The sequence below is a fragment of the Mugil cephalus genome, chromosome 12 (genome assembly GCF_022458985.1).
Source record: "Mugil cephalus isolate CIBA_MC_2020 chromosome 12, CIBA_Mcephalus_1.1, whole genome shotgun sequence".
NCBI lineage: Eukaryota > Metazoa > Chordata > Actinopteri > Mugiliformes > Mugilidae > Mugil > Mugil cephalus.
The window spans coordinates 19,539,149-19,555,427 of record NC_061781.1 but is presented as its reverse complement, the minus strand read 5'-3'; the positions used below and the strand labels follow the sequence as shown (position 1 = coordinate 19,555,427).

The 16,279-nt window shown below is 40.1% G+C and overlaps 3 protein-coding genes across 21 annotated transcripts in view; 1 reads left to right on the top strand and 2 right to left on the bottom strand.

Moving 5' to 3' along the window:
- The first annotated feature begins 1,013 nt into the window (after positions 1–1,013).
- cln5 (CLN5 intracellular trafficking protein) lies at positions 1,014–6,738 on the top strand. Its single transcript, XM_047600618.1, has 4 exons — positions 1,014–1,220; positions 1,997–2,171; positions 2,618–2,843; positions 4,394–6,738. The coding sequence occupies exons 1-4, from the start codon at positions 1,117–1,119 to the stop codon at positions 4,879–4,881; spliced, it is 993 nt and encodes a 330-aa protein (XP_047456574.1). The 5' UTR covers positions 1,014–1,116; the 3' UTR covers positions 4,882–6,738.
- A 548-nt stretch (positions 6,739–7,286) lies between these two features.
- Positions 7,287–13,571, bottom strand: fbxl3a (F-box and leucine-rich repeat protein 3a). The gene is made up of 5 exons (XM_047600617.1): positions 13,275–13,571; positions 11,683–12,058; positions 11,475–11,597; positions 9,745–9,916; positions 7,287–9,287 (listed from the first exon to the last, which is right to left on the bottom strand). The coding sequence occupies exons 2-5, from the start codon at positions 12,055–12,057 to the stop codon at positions 8,647–8,649; spliced, it is 1,311 nt and encodes a 436-aa protein (XP_047456573.1). The 5' UTR covers position 12,058; positions 13,275–13,571; the 3' UTR covers positions 7,287–8,646.
- A 945-nt stretch (positions 13,572–14,516) lies between these two features.
- Positions 14,517–16,279, bottom strand: part of mycbp2 (MYC binding protein 2) — a 57,561-nt gene continuing 55,798 nt past the window's right edge. For all 19 annotated transcript variants that reach the window (XM_047600596.1, XM_047600597.1, XM_047600600.1 and 16 more), the window contains 2 exons: positions 16,087–16,252; positions 14,517–15,956 (listed from right to left, as the gene is read on the bottom strand). In XM_047600596.1, the coding sequence (XP_047456552.1) occupies positions 15,841–15,956; positions 16,087–16,252 (282 nt within the window). In that variant the 3' untranslated portion in view covers positions 14,517–15,840. The remainder of the gene's footprint in view (positions 15,957–16,086; positions 16,253–16,279) is intronic.

Here is a 16,279-nt window from a genome sequence, read left to right as displayed (position 1 = left end):
TTTATTCAATTTTTAACTACTTGTCCCTTAAACCAGCGTTGAACGGCCTCCAAAGCTTTTTTCAGGCCAAGGAACCCCAATGCAGAGATTAAGCAGGGACCCCTTTACTTACTAAATGTGCTCTATATTAATCTTAGCCTATTGCTTTTTATGGATATACATTATTATTATCATCATTTTGCATTTAGTATTAAGCTATTCAAATAATACACAGGTTCAAATGTTAATTTTTTTTTTATTTCAAACGTGCAGCAGTAGGGTAGTCGTGCAGTTGCCATAAACATGGATTTAAAAAAAAAATATGGGGGAGGAGGTGATGCGGTCAGGAGGAAGTGTGGCGAAGTGAAGCAAGACAGTAAACGTCTGCAAATAGAAAACGTAACGTTATGTCACACTTATCGTGAACTTTTAGTGAACTTATGCTGAACTTATTTTGATTTGTACTCACGCGAGCTAAAAGGTCTCATAAGTAAATCCTATAAGTAAATAGGTCTTCCCTGCTTTTGCGACACGTTTGTGTAAAGGATGAAGGGTGATATTATTATTGATAAATGTTACCATTAAACTATTGATAGTTAAGACTTAAAATTTAAATTTTGGCAAAATGATTGATGCCAAATTAGTGTTAATACTAATGATGTTGTTCTTGTTATTATTATTATTAATCAATTATTCAATAATGTATAATACAAATAGCCATTTATGTTGTTATAAATGATATACATTGTAAATATATATTTGTATATAAATATTTCATTATCACCATCGTTGACTACAAATAACACATAATTTAATAAAATACGATTTGAAAACATATTTCTGAAAATAAGCGTCAAAATGTATATTTTTCGGTATTTATTATTCTCATATATTTATCGATACTATTTCCCTAAATTCCTATTAATTTCAAGGCTCGTGAATTTGATATATTTATTTAAATTGAAATTCATTTCTGAGCTCATTTCCTCATGCCTGGTGTCGTCATGTGATTTCAAATCGTCAACAAAACCATGTGACCAGTGATGAGGAAGTAGTTGGAGCCACAGGCGGAAACATGGGAACGCAGTCACTGTAACTTCTGCTTCTTTTTCGTGCGTGTGTGTTTGAATCGTCAACATGTCTCGCGCGGAGGTTGTTCTGTGTTTAAACCTGCTCCTGTTTCTTGGCGTTTTGGCTGAGTTCAGGATCAATGGGGAGCAGCAGTGGCCCGTTCCCTACAGGTATGAGGACAGTGTGTCCATTCATGCTCATTCTGCCTTATTGCGTTCAATCATGTGATGAGAGGTTGTGAAGTTTTCTTTCTACAGAAAGTTTTGTAAGTTCTGGAAAATTCTTGAACTTATTAGATCTAGTCTTAAAATATAATAATGTTGGTGGCATGTAGGCGTCCAAACTTTTAACGTACCTTTTCTTCCGATGAGTCACATATTTTTTTTATTTTTATTTTTTACGTTACCTGTTCCTCATGCGATTGCGTGTTTCCAGTTTCAGTTTGTACGTTGTTACATACATTAATTGTTCAAAAATGCAGCCAAGTTGCTGAAATGTGCAACTTGGGTTCACGTGGCTTAGATCGTTGGACTTAAGAGCATCTGGAGTCTCGTAAAACATCTGGGGTCATTATGTGAACCAACAGCACTAAAGTTTTGTTCGTAGTTTTAAAACATACGGATAGAAACGTTTTCTATTTCCTGTTTTGTTGTCTTAATAGCAGTATGATAATAAATGATGATATATATCTATATATATATAGATATATATTGTGGAGATCTTGTTTTAAGTCATTCCATCAGAAAAAAAAATATGTATATCCAAAATACGTGCAAGTTTCTGATATATTTCTTGCAACAGCTGTAAAATATACAGCAGAAATAGCACCTACAGATGAAGAAATTTATATATACATTTAAATAAAGTGCTTCAGGTTGGACTGATTAAGAGCCCTGCAGTGATATAATGCTGAGCAACCACCTCTTCTTTCTCGTGTCACCAACAGGCGGTTCGATCGTCGCCCTCCCGTGGACCCGTACTGTGAAGCTCTCTACCCGTTCTGTCCAACCGGAGACCGGGATGGACGGATTCCTTACTTGAGAGACAGCGATGTCATCTCGGTTTACCGGCTGCAGACGCCGGTGTGGGAATTCAAGTACGGGGATCTGCTAGGGAAAGTGGTGAGTGCAGTAATCTTTTTGTGCGCAGTGAAAATGTGTCACTAGTGCGTCTTTTTCTGTTCCTAGTGTCTGTTGAAGCGCATCAAACGACCTAATTACACTGATTTAGAACCAGGAAAACCCTCTACTACATTTTGCAATCAGTGTTTAAATATTTTGCGCACAATTATATTGGTCTTTTTGATTAACCCCCAAAAATCTAAAGAAAAGGAAAAGGTTAAAATATGTTTTAAAATCAAATGTAGTCAAGTGGATAAATATCCATTAGCATCTGGGCAGAATTCTTTTTTCTGTTATTATTAAAAATGAAGAAACCACTGAGCTGCCAGTAATTAAATATAGCAGGTTAAGATAGAAGTGCAACTGCATGACTTTATTTAAGGATACACAGCTGTGCATGTCAGTGTTACATTCATGTTTCTTTTTTTTTCTTTTTTTTTTTACAGCACATCATGCACGATGCTGTCGGCTTCAGCAGTGCAGAGACTGGGACCAACTACACCGCCGAGTGGTACGAGTTGTTTCAGCTGGGGAACTGCACCTTTCCTCACCTCAGGCCGGAGGTGTCCGCACCTTTCTGGTGCAACCAGGGAGCTGCTTGTTTCTACGAAGGCATCGATGACTTGCACTGGTCGCAGAATGGCACGTTGGAGAAAATAGGAGAAATCAGTGGTAAAAGTTCAACTATTGTATCTTCTCTCACAGAAGCAAATAGAAAAGACTGACTCCCACATTCTGGTTTTATTTATGCTCATAAACCTGTTACTGGTGCATGCTCTCGTAAAGCACAGTACACTTTATTTTACTTGCACAAATTCATGCTGCTTTGTTGCCGTTTTTATTTATATTTCCACTTTATTTGTCTTTTATTCTTATCTATACTCTTTTTATTTACATCTATACTGTTTTTATTTAGTGTCTATATACTATAGTTACTATGATTACCTTACACAAAATGTGAACCACAACACCAGGTTTTGTTGCCTGGATTCCAGTTGTTTCTTCGTAATGCAGCGATCCATTTACTTCTCTATCCTTTGGCAGCCGGAGGTATCTGTAAAAATATATCTCCGACTGCTTTTCAACTCTGTTGGTACAGAGTCACTCGCACAACAGCTCTTCACCTTTTTAAAAATTACTTTTACAATTTAGACACTATTAAAGCCTGCAGTTCAAACTATTGCTGCTAATCTCCACGCTCAGCTGTCACCTTCTGCCACTCAGTGGCCGTAACCATGGAGCCAGGATCAGAAATTTCTTTGTATGCAGACGATGTTTTCGTCTGTTTGAATCGTTCTTCTCTTGCATCACAGCCTCTTTTAGAATCTTAATAATTGTACAGACTGTTTAATAGCAGCTTTTCATATCGGAATTTTATAAAAATTACTTTGCAGTTCTGTTAGACTCCATTCTAAACTCGATCGCTGCACCAAGAAGTATATTAGAGTGAGTTACTCATTGCTGAGGCTAGTTAACTTGTGATCCATGACCTTGTTAAAGAGTCAGTAGGGGGACGACTTGGAGATGAAACTCTTGGATGACTCACTGGTCTAAAATAAAACTTAACAAACTTAACCCTCATCTGGACCTTTTGTGTAATCGATGCAGGTCATGCTTGTTGTGGTTTTGTCCAAAATTAGATTAAACCTTATCAGGCGCCTTTTTACAGCAATTTCAGGAGAAGCCACAAGATAAAGTGATAGTCTTTCATCTCTTTTAGCAAGACTTGTACACTACGTGACATTGGAGAAAAGCCGCTGCACTCGGAGGTTTTATACAATATTACAACTATTTCCATCTATGCCATTTATCAATGCAGGGGACATTATGGCTCCATTTATGTATTGATTACTTATTTATTATTTCCAGTTTTAGTTTGCCATTCATACACCTATATTGAAAGTACTGATCATGTAAAAAAAGACTTCGGGAGACCTGATAGTTTCCAAGCATTTAGGATTTGTAGGCTGCAAATCGCTTCTAAATGCCTGAACAGACCTCTCTTGTCTTGTGACCAGTAACTGGTTTGTGACTTTCAGGCGTGTTTCCCAGTACATTCTTGGTACAGATACAACGTTCCACTTCATCGAGGAATAAATGACTGAGAAAACGGACTTCTTTGTCACAGTTTCAGTCGACTCACTCTCTCCACGAACCAGTTTCCCTTCCTTGCACTTCCTGCTTCAGCTTTATTGTGAATTTAATTTGAATTTCTTTCGCAGGGAACCAGTTTAACGATATGGCCGAGTGGATGCAGAAGGACAACCGGACTGGGATCTACTACGAGACGTGGACGGTTCGCTCGGACCCCGGCCCCAACGCCACGCTGTGGTTCGAGTCTTACGACTGTTCGCAGTTCGTTCACCGCACGTACAGGAAGCTGACAGAGCTGGGAGCCAAACTTTCCAGCCGATCGCAGACCAACTACACCAAGATCTACCTGTACAGCGGAGAGCCGGCCTACCTCGGCAATGACAGCGCCATATTCGGACAGCCCGCTCTGAAAAATCTGGCGCTGGACATCCGTGAATTCTACCACGCATTCAGGCCCCATCAGTCGTTTAAAGACGCCGTCGTCAGTCTGCTGGAGGTTTTTACGAAAGTTGTGGTGGATAAAAACTTTTACCTCTACTACAACTTTGAGTACTGGCTTCTGCCCATGAAACCTCCATATATGCATATTACATACGAAGAAGTGCCTTTGCCTTAAAAGTCACCTTTAATCTGTCTCTTTTATTTTTGATTTTGGCAATAATTCACAGTGTTTGTATTTTCTTGGAAACAATTGAGAGGGTAAGGTTGGCTACTCTGGACCTCTCAAAAAAATTATCTTTCAGTATATAAACACATGACAAACTTTAAATGCATTTCCTACCTCCTAAACCTTGTTTCGCCTTTAAATTTTTTACATTAACTCTCAAACGTCTTCTCTTTATTAGTTGCATTTGAACCACGAATGTTGCAAGGTTCAAATTCATGAGCTAGGAAAACCAAAGGCGGGATACTACAGATGAATAGGGTAAAGTTTTTAACTAATAGACGTCACCATGAAGATTACTTACAAAAATGAATTACATATATAATATTAAAATATCAGACTAAAGTTCACTCAAGCTTGAAACATGAATGATGAACCCGTTGCTGTGTTTTTGCCTTAAAATGCTCAGAAAAACAAAAAGTTGAACAACTGGACAAACTCATGCCTAAAAGAAGATCATGTTCTATAGTTGAAAGATACAGAAGAGCTACTTAATGAACCTCATGGTGAGATTATCTGTAATAATATCACCTGGAAATTCCGTTTATATTTTATACTACTGATAAAAAAATTAAAAAAGTAACATTTTCCTTTCCCTATCTACTATAATTTAATTTTGTGAGGTGTGGTTAATTTCAAATTTCTACATCATTTCTGAATAGATACTCAGATGTTAAGTCCAATATCGCAAAGTTTCACCAATGTTTGTTTTTTAATGTATTTAATTATTAAAAAAAAAAACAATATTTTATGTGGCAAACTTGGGTTGTCTCTTTAATTGTGTAAGAATAAAATGACAGAGGGTACATTCACAATTGTTTTATTACGGTATAAGATCACATGTCCAAAACAATAACTTTCAAGACAAGATGACCAGTAAAGCAAAGTAGACATTTGCTGTACAGAAGCAAAACTAAAAAAATAAAAACAAAATAATAATAATAAAAAAAAAAAATAGGGACAGCACTGTCAACACCAGTTTACTCCTAACAAACACACTGGAGTATGAACTCTCTAAATAAAAGAGGTTAAAATAGCAGTTATTGACAAGAAGTATATTTATGATGAAAGATAAATAATCTCCTTGTCTCGACCCAATTTTACTGATCTAGTTGAATTTTTTTCTTTTTCTTTTTTTAAATTTTAAGTCAATCAAAGCCAACAGGAAAGTGATTACAACCAGTAGCGATACACCGAGTCTCTGTCTCTGTGGGAAGAACAAAAAAAAAAAAAAAATGTAGAGCCACTACACAATTTCTGGAAAACAACCAGGAGATATGTCAACTGTATGCTAATGTACATGAGCACAAACAATCAGCACAGGTATCTACTTCAGTGATAAGAGACCAATACTAATCAATAATAAACTATGTCAGTTCAATCCACTGATGCTAAGAAGCTTTTTGCACCTCCTGCAATAACTGTGTCCGTCTACACCAAACTTTGATAAGAGGAATGAAGTGCGGCAGAAATAAAAATCAGTTTTATACACAACGTATTGACATACAGGGCTGCTTCTCCACTACCAATAACTTTATATATTTTAGGATTTTCCATTAAAAGTTGGTGGTAGTGGACTTTTTGACCCACCTGCATGCAACAAACCCACGGTGACAAAAGGTGGGAGTGTCAAAACAAAACAAAACAAAACCAAAAAAAAAAAAAAGGAGAAAGAAAACTCTCACTGCTGCTGTTACTTCCTTTTTCTTCAGGTGAAAAACACAAAAAGTCCATTACAAAAAGCCATCAATAAATTACACAGCTTCTCTATTCTGACTATGTAGTATGAAAAAAATCCATCTAGTAAAAGAAAAACTGGTTTTGCAAAAAGACACGAGCCGCCAGGTAAAGAAACTTCAAACCCTGACAGAGGGCGAAATAAAGAAATGCGCACATTTCTATTCATAAATTCATAATAATAATAATCAAACACACAGCGTTTTTATATACAGATGCATTTGACTTCCTTCTTAAAGGAAAAAAAAAACATTGTTCCACTCATCTGACTTGCCAAATCTCTTTCAACTGAAATGGATGAATGTTTGGGAAAGGAGGGGGGTAATGAAACCTGCTAAGAGGGCGATAATAATGAGAGGATGAAAGCTGCTCCCTCTGCTGCATGTGACTAATACGGGGGCAGGTTTTACACCCAAGACTATTCACCGGGATTTAGAGCTTTGAACAGGCAAACAGCACAAGTTGCAAATGAAACCTATACAGGAAACATAATATATGAATGCACCCGTGAATAACAAAGGTTTTGCATTCCCAGTGTGCATCGTTTAAGCAGCGGCGACTAGTCTATGGTCGAATGATTACAAAGCAATCTGAGCATGAGACTCCACAAACCACTACACCGATCAGGCGTAACATTATGACCCCCCTTCCTAATATTGCGCTGGTTTCCCCCCCCCGTTTGCTCAGGGTTTGAGAAATTCAGAGGCCGAGTTAACGCCTCAAACTCGTTGTTAAACGATTCCTATGACACCCAACAAGAGCTGCAGTTTTGTAGAAGCTCTGACTCAGTCGTCTCACCATCACAATTAGGTTCATTGTCGCTCAAATCCTAACAAATCAACTCTGAGGACAACATGTTCACTTACTGTTTATTATATCCCACCCACTAATGGTTTATCACCTGTCAGTGGTCATAATGTCGCCTGATCGGTGTGTATATATACATAGAATTATTTTATGTATTTTCTCAATAATTACAGTTTTATTACTTCAATATACTGCCCTCGGTGTTTGATTCAGCAGAACCTCAGCACAGTACAAATAGCGACGCTTTCATTTGGCCGCAAAGTCTCCGTAAAGGTTCGTCCTGATTATCATTTGGTATTCACGTTAAGGTGCTTAGCGAATCTGTACAGAACCCTTCTGAGATACTCAATTGTCGAGCCAATTCATGCGTGACGGAGAGAAAATATAAATCAGACATCAACACCTTCACATCAACAAATATCGAGACCTATTTACACACATTTTTCTGTTTCCAACAATCGTGTTTTGTGATGTGACCTTTGGGGGCAAGGAGGAAAATTGCGTTTATATTCGTTAAAGATGGTGAACGAAACGTTTCCTCCCCTCCTCCTCCTCCTCCTCCCCCCGTCAGCTGCACCTGACAAAACCTCTTCTATCTCTTCGTATATATATAAAATTACATTGTGGGAAACGTTCAATGATGTATTGCGTTGCAAAGTGCAGAGCTGCTATCTCGGATTGGATTTAAGTAGGCCAAGTGGTAGTGTAACAACATGCAATTGTGCACCTAATTGTTTACTCACACGCACTCATGCACACATACTTACACACGCACGCGCACACACGCACACTGACATCTTTCATTACATCGAGCTATAATGTCCATATAACTCAATTTATCGTTATAAAACAGTTGTAGATTTCCTGTCACACGTTTACACCTGCACTAATGTGGGTAGGAGCCACCTTGCGAAGGTCTGTCTACAGATTAAGCAAAGCAGGTTTCCACAGTCCGTGATGACGCCGACAGGCAGAGATTCTTGTAGTGTTTGCATGACATGATAACACCGTGAAGCATTCGGGGGTGCTGTGTTGCATCCATGCCCTCCATGCCCTCCATGCCCTCCACCGATACATTCCAGTAAAGCTGAGCATTTAAATGCTTTCCAACGCTAACACAGAGGACATGCAAATGTTCCACACCAGAAACTCTGAACCGGGCTGGCTTCTACTCTACCAGGTCGGCATCATGTCCGGGAACCAGACCCGGCCCAAGTGCTTCGACACCTCCCAGTGGATCTCATCCAGGGAATATTTGTGATCTGGAATCAGCACCTCCTCCATGATTGACAGCTGGGACAGCCTCCGGCCGCACATTTTGACAAACTCCACGAACGCGCTGCAGGACACCTCGCACTCTCCGAGGCCGATGGCCGACAGCTGAGTGCAGTGCTTGGCGATGCGGATCAGCTCCTCATCCAGGGGGCGCAGGCCGTTGGCGCACACGACCAGCTCCACCAGACGGGGGCAGTGGAGGCCGACGCGGCCCAAGACCTCTTTGCTGACGGAGCGGCCGAAGTAGAGGTGCGTGACGGGGATCTCGTCGTTAAAGAAAGGTCCGAACTCGTCTTCGTAGAGGAAGAAGTACATGACCAGGTTGAATTTGGGCGAGTGCCGCACCATGGCGTCCCAGCTGCTCTTCTTGATGGTGTGGAAGTGCTGCCCGGGGTTCTCGCTCACCACGTCGATACGCAAGTGTTCCAGGTGGACGTGTTTTTCCGAGGAGAGGGCGAGGAGGAGCTCGTCGCTCAGGAGGTGGTAGTTCAGCGCTAGCTCCCTCAGCCCATGACACTGGTCGGCCACACACAGGATCCCTGAAACCACGGACAGATTGTTTCTTTTAACGCAGCGAATTATTTTTCAGTTTATTTTTAATGGCTGAAAATATGTCACAAAATATAAAAAGGAAAAAAAAAAGAGCCTGTACTCGAATCAGTAGCCATTAAATGGGAACTAAACGGTTCCAGGAAAATATATGTAAGAGGAAGAAACCGCACAGCACAGTCATAATATAATCCAGCATATGAAATGACAACAATGTGCGAGGCCAGACAAGAAAATGACAGTCTATAAATAAGACCGTGAAAGGAAAACGTAATCTTGTGACTCAGTGTTGGAAACTGAAAATAATATGTGGGTATTATGTTGCTTTGAATATTAACTAGAAACTGCACCGATGGAAATGAAAAGAAAAGCATGAATGCGAAAAAAAAAAAAATAAATCTGCTCATTTTAAGCACTAAAGAAACGTCTGCGTGAAACTCGTCGTACCTGCAGGGGAGACGTGAGGGCAGCTGCTCATCTTCAGCAGCTTCAGCGTGTCGCTGTTGTTTGCCACCAGCACCTTCAGGGACGGATCGTCCACCGGAGTGTCGTCAATCTTCAGCGAAGACAGAGACTTGGAGTTGACGAACACCACAGTGAGAGCGGAGATGAAGTGAGACTGTGGAAGGAGGAACACAACCGTTTTTTTTTTTTTTTTTCTTATCAGTGGTTACCAAGACAACAGCTTTTATCTTTATACGCCTGTTTAAATATTTGGAATATTGACCCACGTGTCACTTTGGCGGAGCCTGTGCACGTTGGTTATTACACAGGAAAAGATCCCTCGTGCCAAAATCCCAGACAAAAACACGTTTGGAAGCCAAGTCCAACTGCAAACAGACCAGCAGGCTAGCGGCCAGCCGCCAACAAGACGACACCAGCTAACTAGCCTAGCCAACGGCAGTAGGCAGCATGCAGCACATCATTGGGGGGTTTTTAAGGGGGCACAGATGTTTTGTTACGTTAGGCCCACTGCACATCAAGAAGGTTTAACAGTGAGTTCCAGCGTCCTGGAGTCACCCCCCTCCACGCTGCCACCGCACAACTTTCAACCACCGAGGACTTAGCTTAGCCCTTTTCACTGCGTAATCAATAAATTGAAGAATAAACCACGACCCGCAAACACAAAATTAATCTACTAAATGGTCTTATAAAAGGACTGAACCACGTACCAACTACTAAAACTACTCAGCTAGCCTTTACCCTTAGCACGCGCCCCAGATGACACATGAGCTACTGCAACCATTTTCAAATTATTTGCATATTATGTGTCGAACAATTCAGGAATTGTTTAGTATGACAGGTCTGTCCAGGTCTCTACCAGGGAAACCGCTACTAACTGGATTAATGACTGAAATGTGCTTCAGCCCTGGTAAACTGCACTAGTACCTCAGGGCTTCTCATACAATGTTTATACTATGGAGGCCAGTCAGGGTCTAATTTTCCAAACTGGAAACATATCTGTTTGTTTGCTCCTGAAAGCATCTCTCCTTCCCAAAGCCTCATGTCCCCAGACCCTCCACACGAAGCCATTTGTGTCGTTCACTCATACAAATATACATTATTTTTTAAAAACCCGAATGTGTCACTTTTAGACCATTGAGATTTAAAATTATCATAAGAGAATTGGGCAAAACCCGAAGGAAATCACTCCAGACGTAACATTAACATGAGCTAGCTGGCAAAGTTAGATTGAAAATCAACTGTTTAATTTAAATTAGATTTATTGGCTGATACTTCATCTCATCTCATATACATTTGCCCACAAAATTGCACGTCTCAACAGCATCGTGTTTAATATTATTGTAGATGAACTACACAGGCTAATGCTATTTCTCACTAGTCTGCGTTATTACTGTAATTTAAAGACGGACTGATGAAAAAAAAAAAACAGCACATAATCTTATTCCATGTGCCATATAATGTATCCGGTACATCCGGTGTCCTGAGGCTGCAGACGTAATAACAAACATGTCCTTCTTTATGCATGAGGACAGAAATTGCTTTTCAGTTCTAGTCACAGATAAGATGAAAACACAAAAAACTATTCTGCCTGTAAAAACTCCATCATAAGAATTCCACAGTGGAAACGCTCAAAGAATGCCTTTGCTTTTCCTTACAAATCTGAACCACATGAAACTAAGCTCTCCAGCGCCTTGTGTTGATGTTAATTATACCTTTGGAACCTCCATGAAGCTGGGCCTGGCTGTAGATATGAGCCCCAAGGTCTTCAGCGAACAATTCACCAGCTGTGAGAGTATGTCACACGCTGCCTCTGCAGACTCCGTACTGCTGTCCACCTGGAAAACACAAAGATCGATTAACCTTTCTGAAAAACCAGGATGCACATGCCGACGCAGACACTACAGCTTTCCCCCTTCTCACCTTGAAGCTCACATACTGCAGATGGTTGGAATGCCTCTTTATGATCTGCTTGATGAGGTCCGGATGTGTGGCTTTCAGGTAAGAGCTGGCCGGCTGATTAAGCTCAAACTCGAAGCATCTCCACAGCTCCGGCATGTGGAAAGCTTGGTTCCACCCGCGGCACACCTGGGAGGCGTAAGCCCGGTCGAGCAGCGGAAGGTACTGGAAAACATGCAGCAGGAGCTCCTGAGGCAGACGTGCCCAGTCGCTGTCTGGTGACTCACTGGCAACATCTGACTCCTCGCTCATCTGCTTCCGCACCTTTTTGCACGCCTCCGGTGGACTGTTACTGGAGGAGCCGTTGCTGCCCTCCTCTCCTCCTTTCATCCGCTTCATCCTAAAAAATAGACAGGCTTTTATAGTCCACCATTATATCATATATCTCTCTGGTTACAGTTGCTCGTTAGGTTCTTGTAGGTGTCTCTCTGCATTAGCCCTGCAACAGACTTACGAACTGTCCTGGCACCAAGTCAAGTAGTTTTTATTGATGCCATCCTTGAAGTCGATCACTATGCAAATAACCCGTGTTTAGAGTTTGCAACCATTCATTAATTTGCAACATTGTTTTAAGCACTTAAATTATAGTAAATTGTGGAAAAGGGTCCGTTTGGCTATAAAAATGTTTGATGTTTTTACTTGTCCCAAGGTGCCTGTTGCACAACAAATGGCTGTAGATAATACAACAAGCGCATTACACATGTTTGATTTCTCTTTTGTGCAGCTGAAAAGCTAAAAATGAACAAAAAAAAAGAAAAAAGAAGAACTGTTGTGTTGATGTGTTTGCAGTACAGGTTTAAATGTGCATGCATATATTTTCTTTTTTGTGCTGCTTCATCAATTTCAAGCTCCTTACAGCTATTGCGGTTATGAATGTGAGGAACAAATCCACTGCAGCTGTATCACAACGTTGTTCTGCTTTTATTACAATTTTTCCTTTTTCATTATTGTCAAGTTCATTCTAAAAATGATTAAGACGCCTAATGAAACAATCTATTATAGATTTTTATCAATTGCATCCATAAGTTAAGGTTAGACGATTAAAAACACGTTTTTCTTCTATGCTACAAGTCTATATTAAAGGTTATTGAAATAGCACGCATTGCATTAATTCAACATTGCATCCTGTAGCTGTGCAACATGCATTGACAGCGTCCATAATGGGAACCATTAGCTGGTTTTAGCAGAGTAAAGCTTTCTTCCAAACTAAATGAGCTATTTAGCTACGAATCTGCCGCACATGTCAACAAACAACGTCGAATAACCAAAGGTTCAAAATAATCATAGGTACCCTTAATAAATACATAAAAACTTTAACGAGATTAATTAAAAAAAATAGCGCAATTTTAAAAACTGCAATAATAAACAACAAAATAAAACAATAAAAGAGAAGATAGGGAAGCGAATAAAATGATAAAAATCCAAGGTTACTCGTGTAGCTGGGACTGAACAAAATAAGACGGGTTAACTTGAGATAATTTGCCGCGTATGTTATCCCAGAACATCTAAAAAATGTGGTTTTGAAGTCATTCATAGGGAGAAAACATGAATAGTACCTGGTGGCTGTTTACACGCTGGTAGCTTCGTAGCTGTTAGCAAGAAAATCCGGGAGAAAAAAAAAATACTTGACGCTTCAGCCCGGGCCCGCGCTGGAAAAACTCATTCGCACCAACCAGATAACACGCATCGGGAACAGAAATAACCAGCAGAAGATAGAGAACTTGTTAAAAACGTTACCAATGAAGAAACTACCAGAGCTCAGTTGACCTAATTCCTGGTTTTGCCGGAGTTATTGCCCCTGTAGACCTGAAATGGCGAAGCGTTGTTTTGACAGCAGCGGTGCATCATGGGAAACGTAATGCGAAATGGCTGTTGGTAAAGATCGTCTATATTTGAGTGTTGACTGAACTGTTACTCACGAGTCAAAAACAGTTTCCGGATTAAGGTGACCAGTTTTCTGAAATTAAATCTAGGGGCAATTACATGTTATCGGGATGAAATGAAGGGACGTGTACAATTACGGTTTTAATTTCTTTTGATATGCATTCATATTTAAATATATTTAAAATTCCGGCTATCGTAATAGCTGTAGTCTGTGCGCAACATGCGCAATGGCGCTTCCAATCCGGCTACCGTAATAACCGATGTGTTGGTCTGCGCACATTTTTTTCTCATTCATAAAAAGCTAAAATCGGGGACATTTTCGGGGACAGGTCACCCACCACCGTCTGGTCACTCAATTTCACATATACTAAAAATAATAATATATATTATCTGAAATCTCCTTTCGAACATCTTCTCAAAACTCTGACTTACATTAACCAAATATTAGAAAAAAACAGTCTTACCTGTTACTTACTTTACACTCAAGTTTCTGTAAATGTGTTTACCTTTTCCACCTGCAAGAAGCTGCATTATTCCTTGAGTTTACATGATCCTTGTGAGTAAAGCAATAAATATGCATTGATGCAAAGTAGGCATTAATGGCTGAGCATGCAACTATAACTTGAAAATGTAAAATTTTAGTAGAATACTGATGTTTTTTTTTGTGGTAACTCTCCTGTAATAAATTGAATTTCTACATATTATTAAAACACAAAAAAAGTGCTGTCAACTTCACTGCAGCTGTAAAACAGGCAGAGTAACGCATCTTTGTATTTTTTCCCTCTTTGCTGGCCCTCACAAGATTTTATTTTTATCCATCATTTAATTCCAGTATTTCCAGAATTAAAGCATATCTCTAAAAAAAAAACGATCTAACCTTAATATCACCACTCATGAAGGGATGACACGGTGTATACTTTGCGAAACAGAGAACCCGGTTTATTACCATTCAACTCCATCCACCACAGATATTACAGAGCAGATTCACAAGTATTAAGCTTTTTTATTTAACAGCAGCTGCTTTTTTTCCACACTCTGTTTCACTGAACCCCCACCCCTCAATCCCACCCTCCCCTTTGCCTCCTACTAGGGAAAAGCATTACAGGTGCACAATTTTTATTTGGTGTGAAGACTGGCCCCCTGAATCGTTCAGCTGTATTCGGTCTCATTGTGAGGTGTATTGTTCATTTTGTATCACTGTAGGATTTGGTGCTTTTATTTGAACCGAGCTGCAAACAGGATTTACATCCACCGTCATTAACTGCAGGCGCCAGGCTCCTCCTCCTTCTCATTTCCAGACAACAGAGGACAGCTGACATTTGGAAGAGGGGGGAATTACGACTGTCTACTGTATAAAAATGTACAGTGGTTTATTGACATACATTCCATAGGTTAAACAGCTGCAAAATAGGAGGCACACCCAGTATTGCACTTCATTAAAAGTTCTGGCTCAAAACATAACCCAGAATATCAAACAAAACTGAAGTGAAGAGTAGCAACTTCGGAATACAGCTATTTTGAATAGTATCATTATATACAAGATTAGATAAATCGTACACTATTTTCCTCCCAAACGTAATATTCTTAACAGTCTTATCCACCAGCCCATCTTTTTGTTGTTTTGTTTTTTTTTTGTCCGTCAACCCATGATGCACTTGACAGTGGAGAATACTGTACAAGATTACGAAAAAAGTTTACATACAACAATATTTTAAATTTATATTAGGAAGCTGGAAATACGGCCTGTTCTGTTTCTTCTTCTCTCTTTATTTTTTATTTTTTTAACCCACGCTTATCCACACTCGTCTTTAAGCAAATTTATTTCATACTCAATTTTTAATCTTGTACACTTCAGTGATCGGGAGGTGTGCAACGTCTATAGAAGCCGAGGGAATAAAACGGCCGCATGCAAACACGTCACAAGATATTTTATTTTTTTCTTCTTCTTCTTCTTTTTTTTGGGGATTTTTTTTTTCTTTTTCTTTTTTAAATTGTTCTTTTTTTTTTCTCCATTCAGGTTACTCTGAATCCGGAACGAGCCACGGCTCAATGGTCGCAGCGGAGCCTGGATACTGATGTTGGTAAAAGAACGGACCTGAGGACTTTTGGCGTGAAGCCCGTCCTGCATCCAGGAGACTTGACAAAGCCAGAGCCAAGCGCTTCACGGCTGAGATTCAGCAGCAGCCGCCAGAAATCACAGTAGACAAACTGGTTTTTCAGTTAAAAGTCTCGTGTCGATTAGAAGGTGTGGGCGTTCCTGCACACGCCGCAGCCCAGAGCGAACTCTTCCCCTGTTGGTGGGTGGACCACATGCAAGGGGCATTCAGTGCCTTCCAGCTGCTTGCCTTTGGGTCCTTTGACAGAAAAGAGAACATACATAACCATTAATTCTCCTTAGTCTGTGAAGTAGAAATTTCTGCAAAGCACAGAGACAGAAATAAGCTTTGGTTTTTCATATCATACTACTATCATACTACTAAGCACCTGCGGGACAGTGGGGCAGCTCCTCTTTGGGGACACTTGTCATCCTCTGGAAGTCATCATGGCAGGCGTTACAGAAGTGTGTCGTTCCAAAGCAGAAGAACACGGCAACGGAGCAGCAGTACCGGCATTTATACTCAAGGAAGTCCGTGCCGTGCTTGGAGCACATCTGATTAAAGAACATAATTTGATGTAT

Excerpts from the sequence above, each read along its gene's own strand:
- fbxl3a (XM_047600617.1), bottom strand. The coding sequence starts at position 12,057 with ATGAAGCGGATGAAAGGAGGAGAGGAGGGCAGCAACGGCTCCTCCAGT. Across the intron at positions 11,598-11,682 it reads TGCAGTATGTGAGCTTCAAG|GTGGACAGCAGTACGGAGTC; the intron begins GTGAGAAGGGGG and ends TGTGTTTTCCAG. Across the intron at positions 9,288-9,744 it reads CCCTCACGTCTCCCCTGCAG|GGATCCTGTGTGTGGCCGAC; the intron begins GTACGACGAGTT and ends CCGTGGTTTCAG.
- cln5 (XM_047600618.1), top strand. The coding sequence starts at position 1,117 with ATGTCTCGCGCGGAGGTTGTTCTGTGTTTAAACCTGCTCCTGTTTCTT. Across the intron at positions 2,172-2,617 it reads GGGATCTGCTAGGGAAAGTG|CACATCATGCACGATGCTGT; the intron begins GTGAGTGCAGTA and ends TTTTTTTTACAG. Across the intron at positions 2,844-4,393 it reads GAAAATAGGAGAAATCAGTG|GGAACCAGTTTAACGATATG; the intron begins GTAAAAGTTCAA and ends TTTCTTTCGCAG.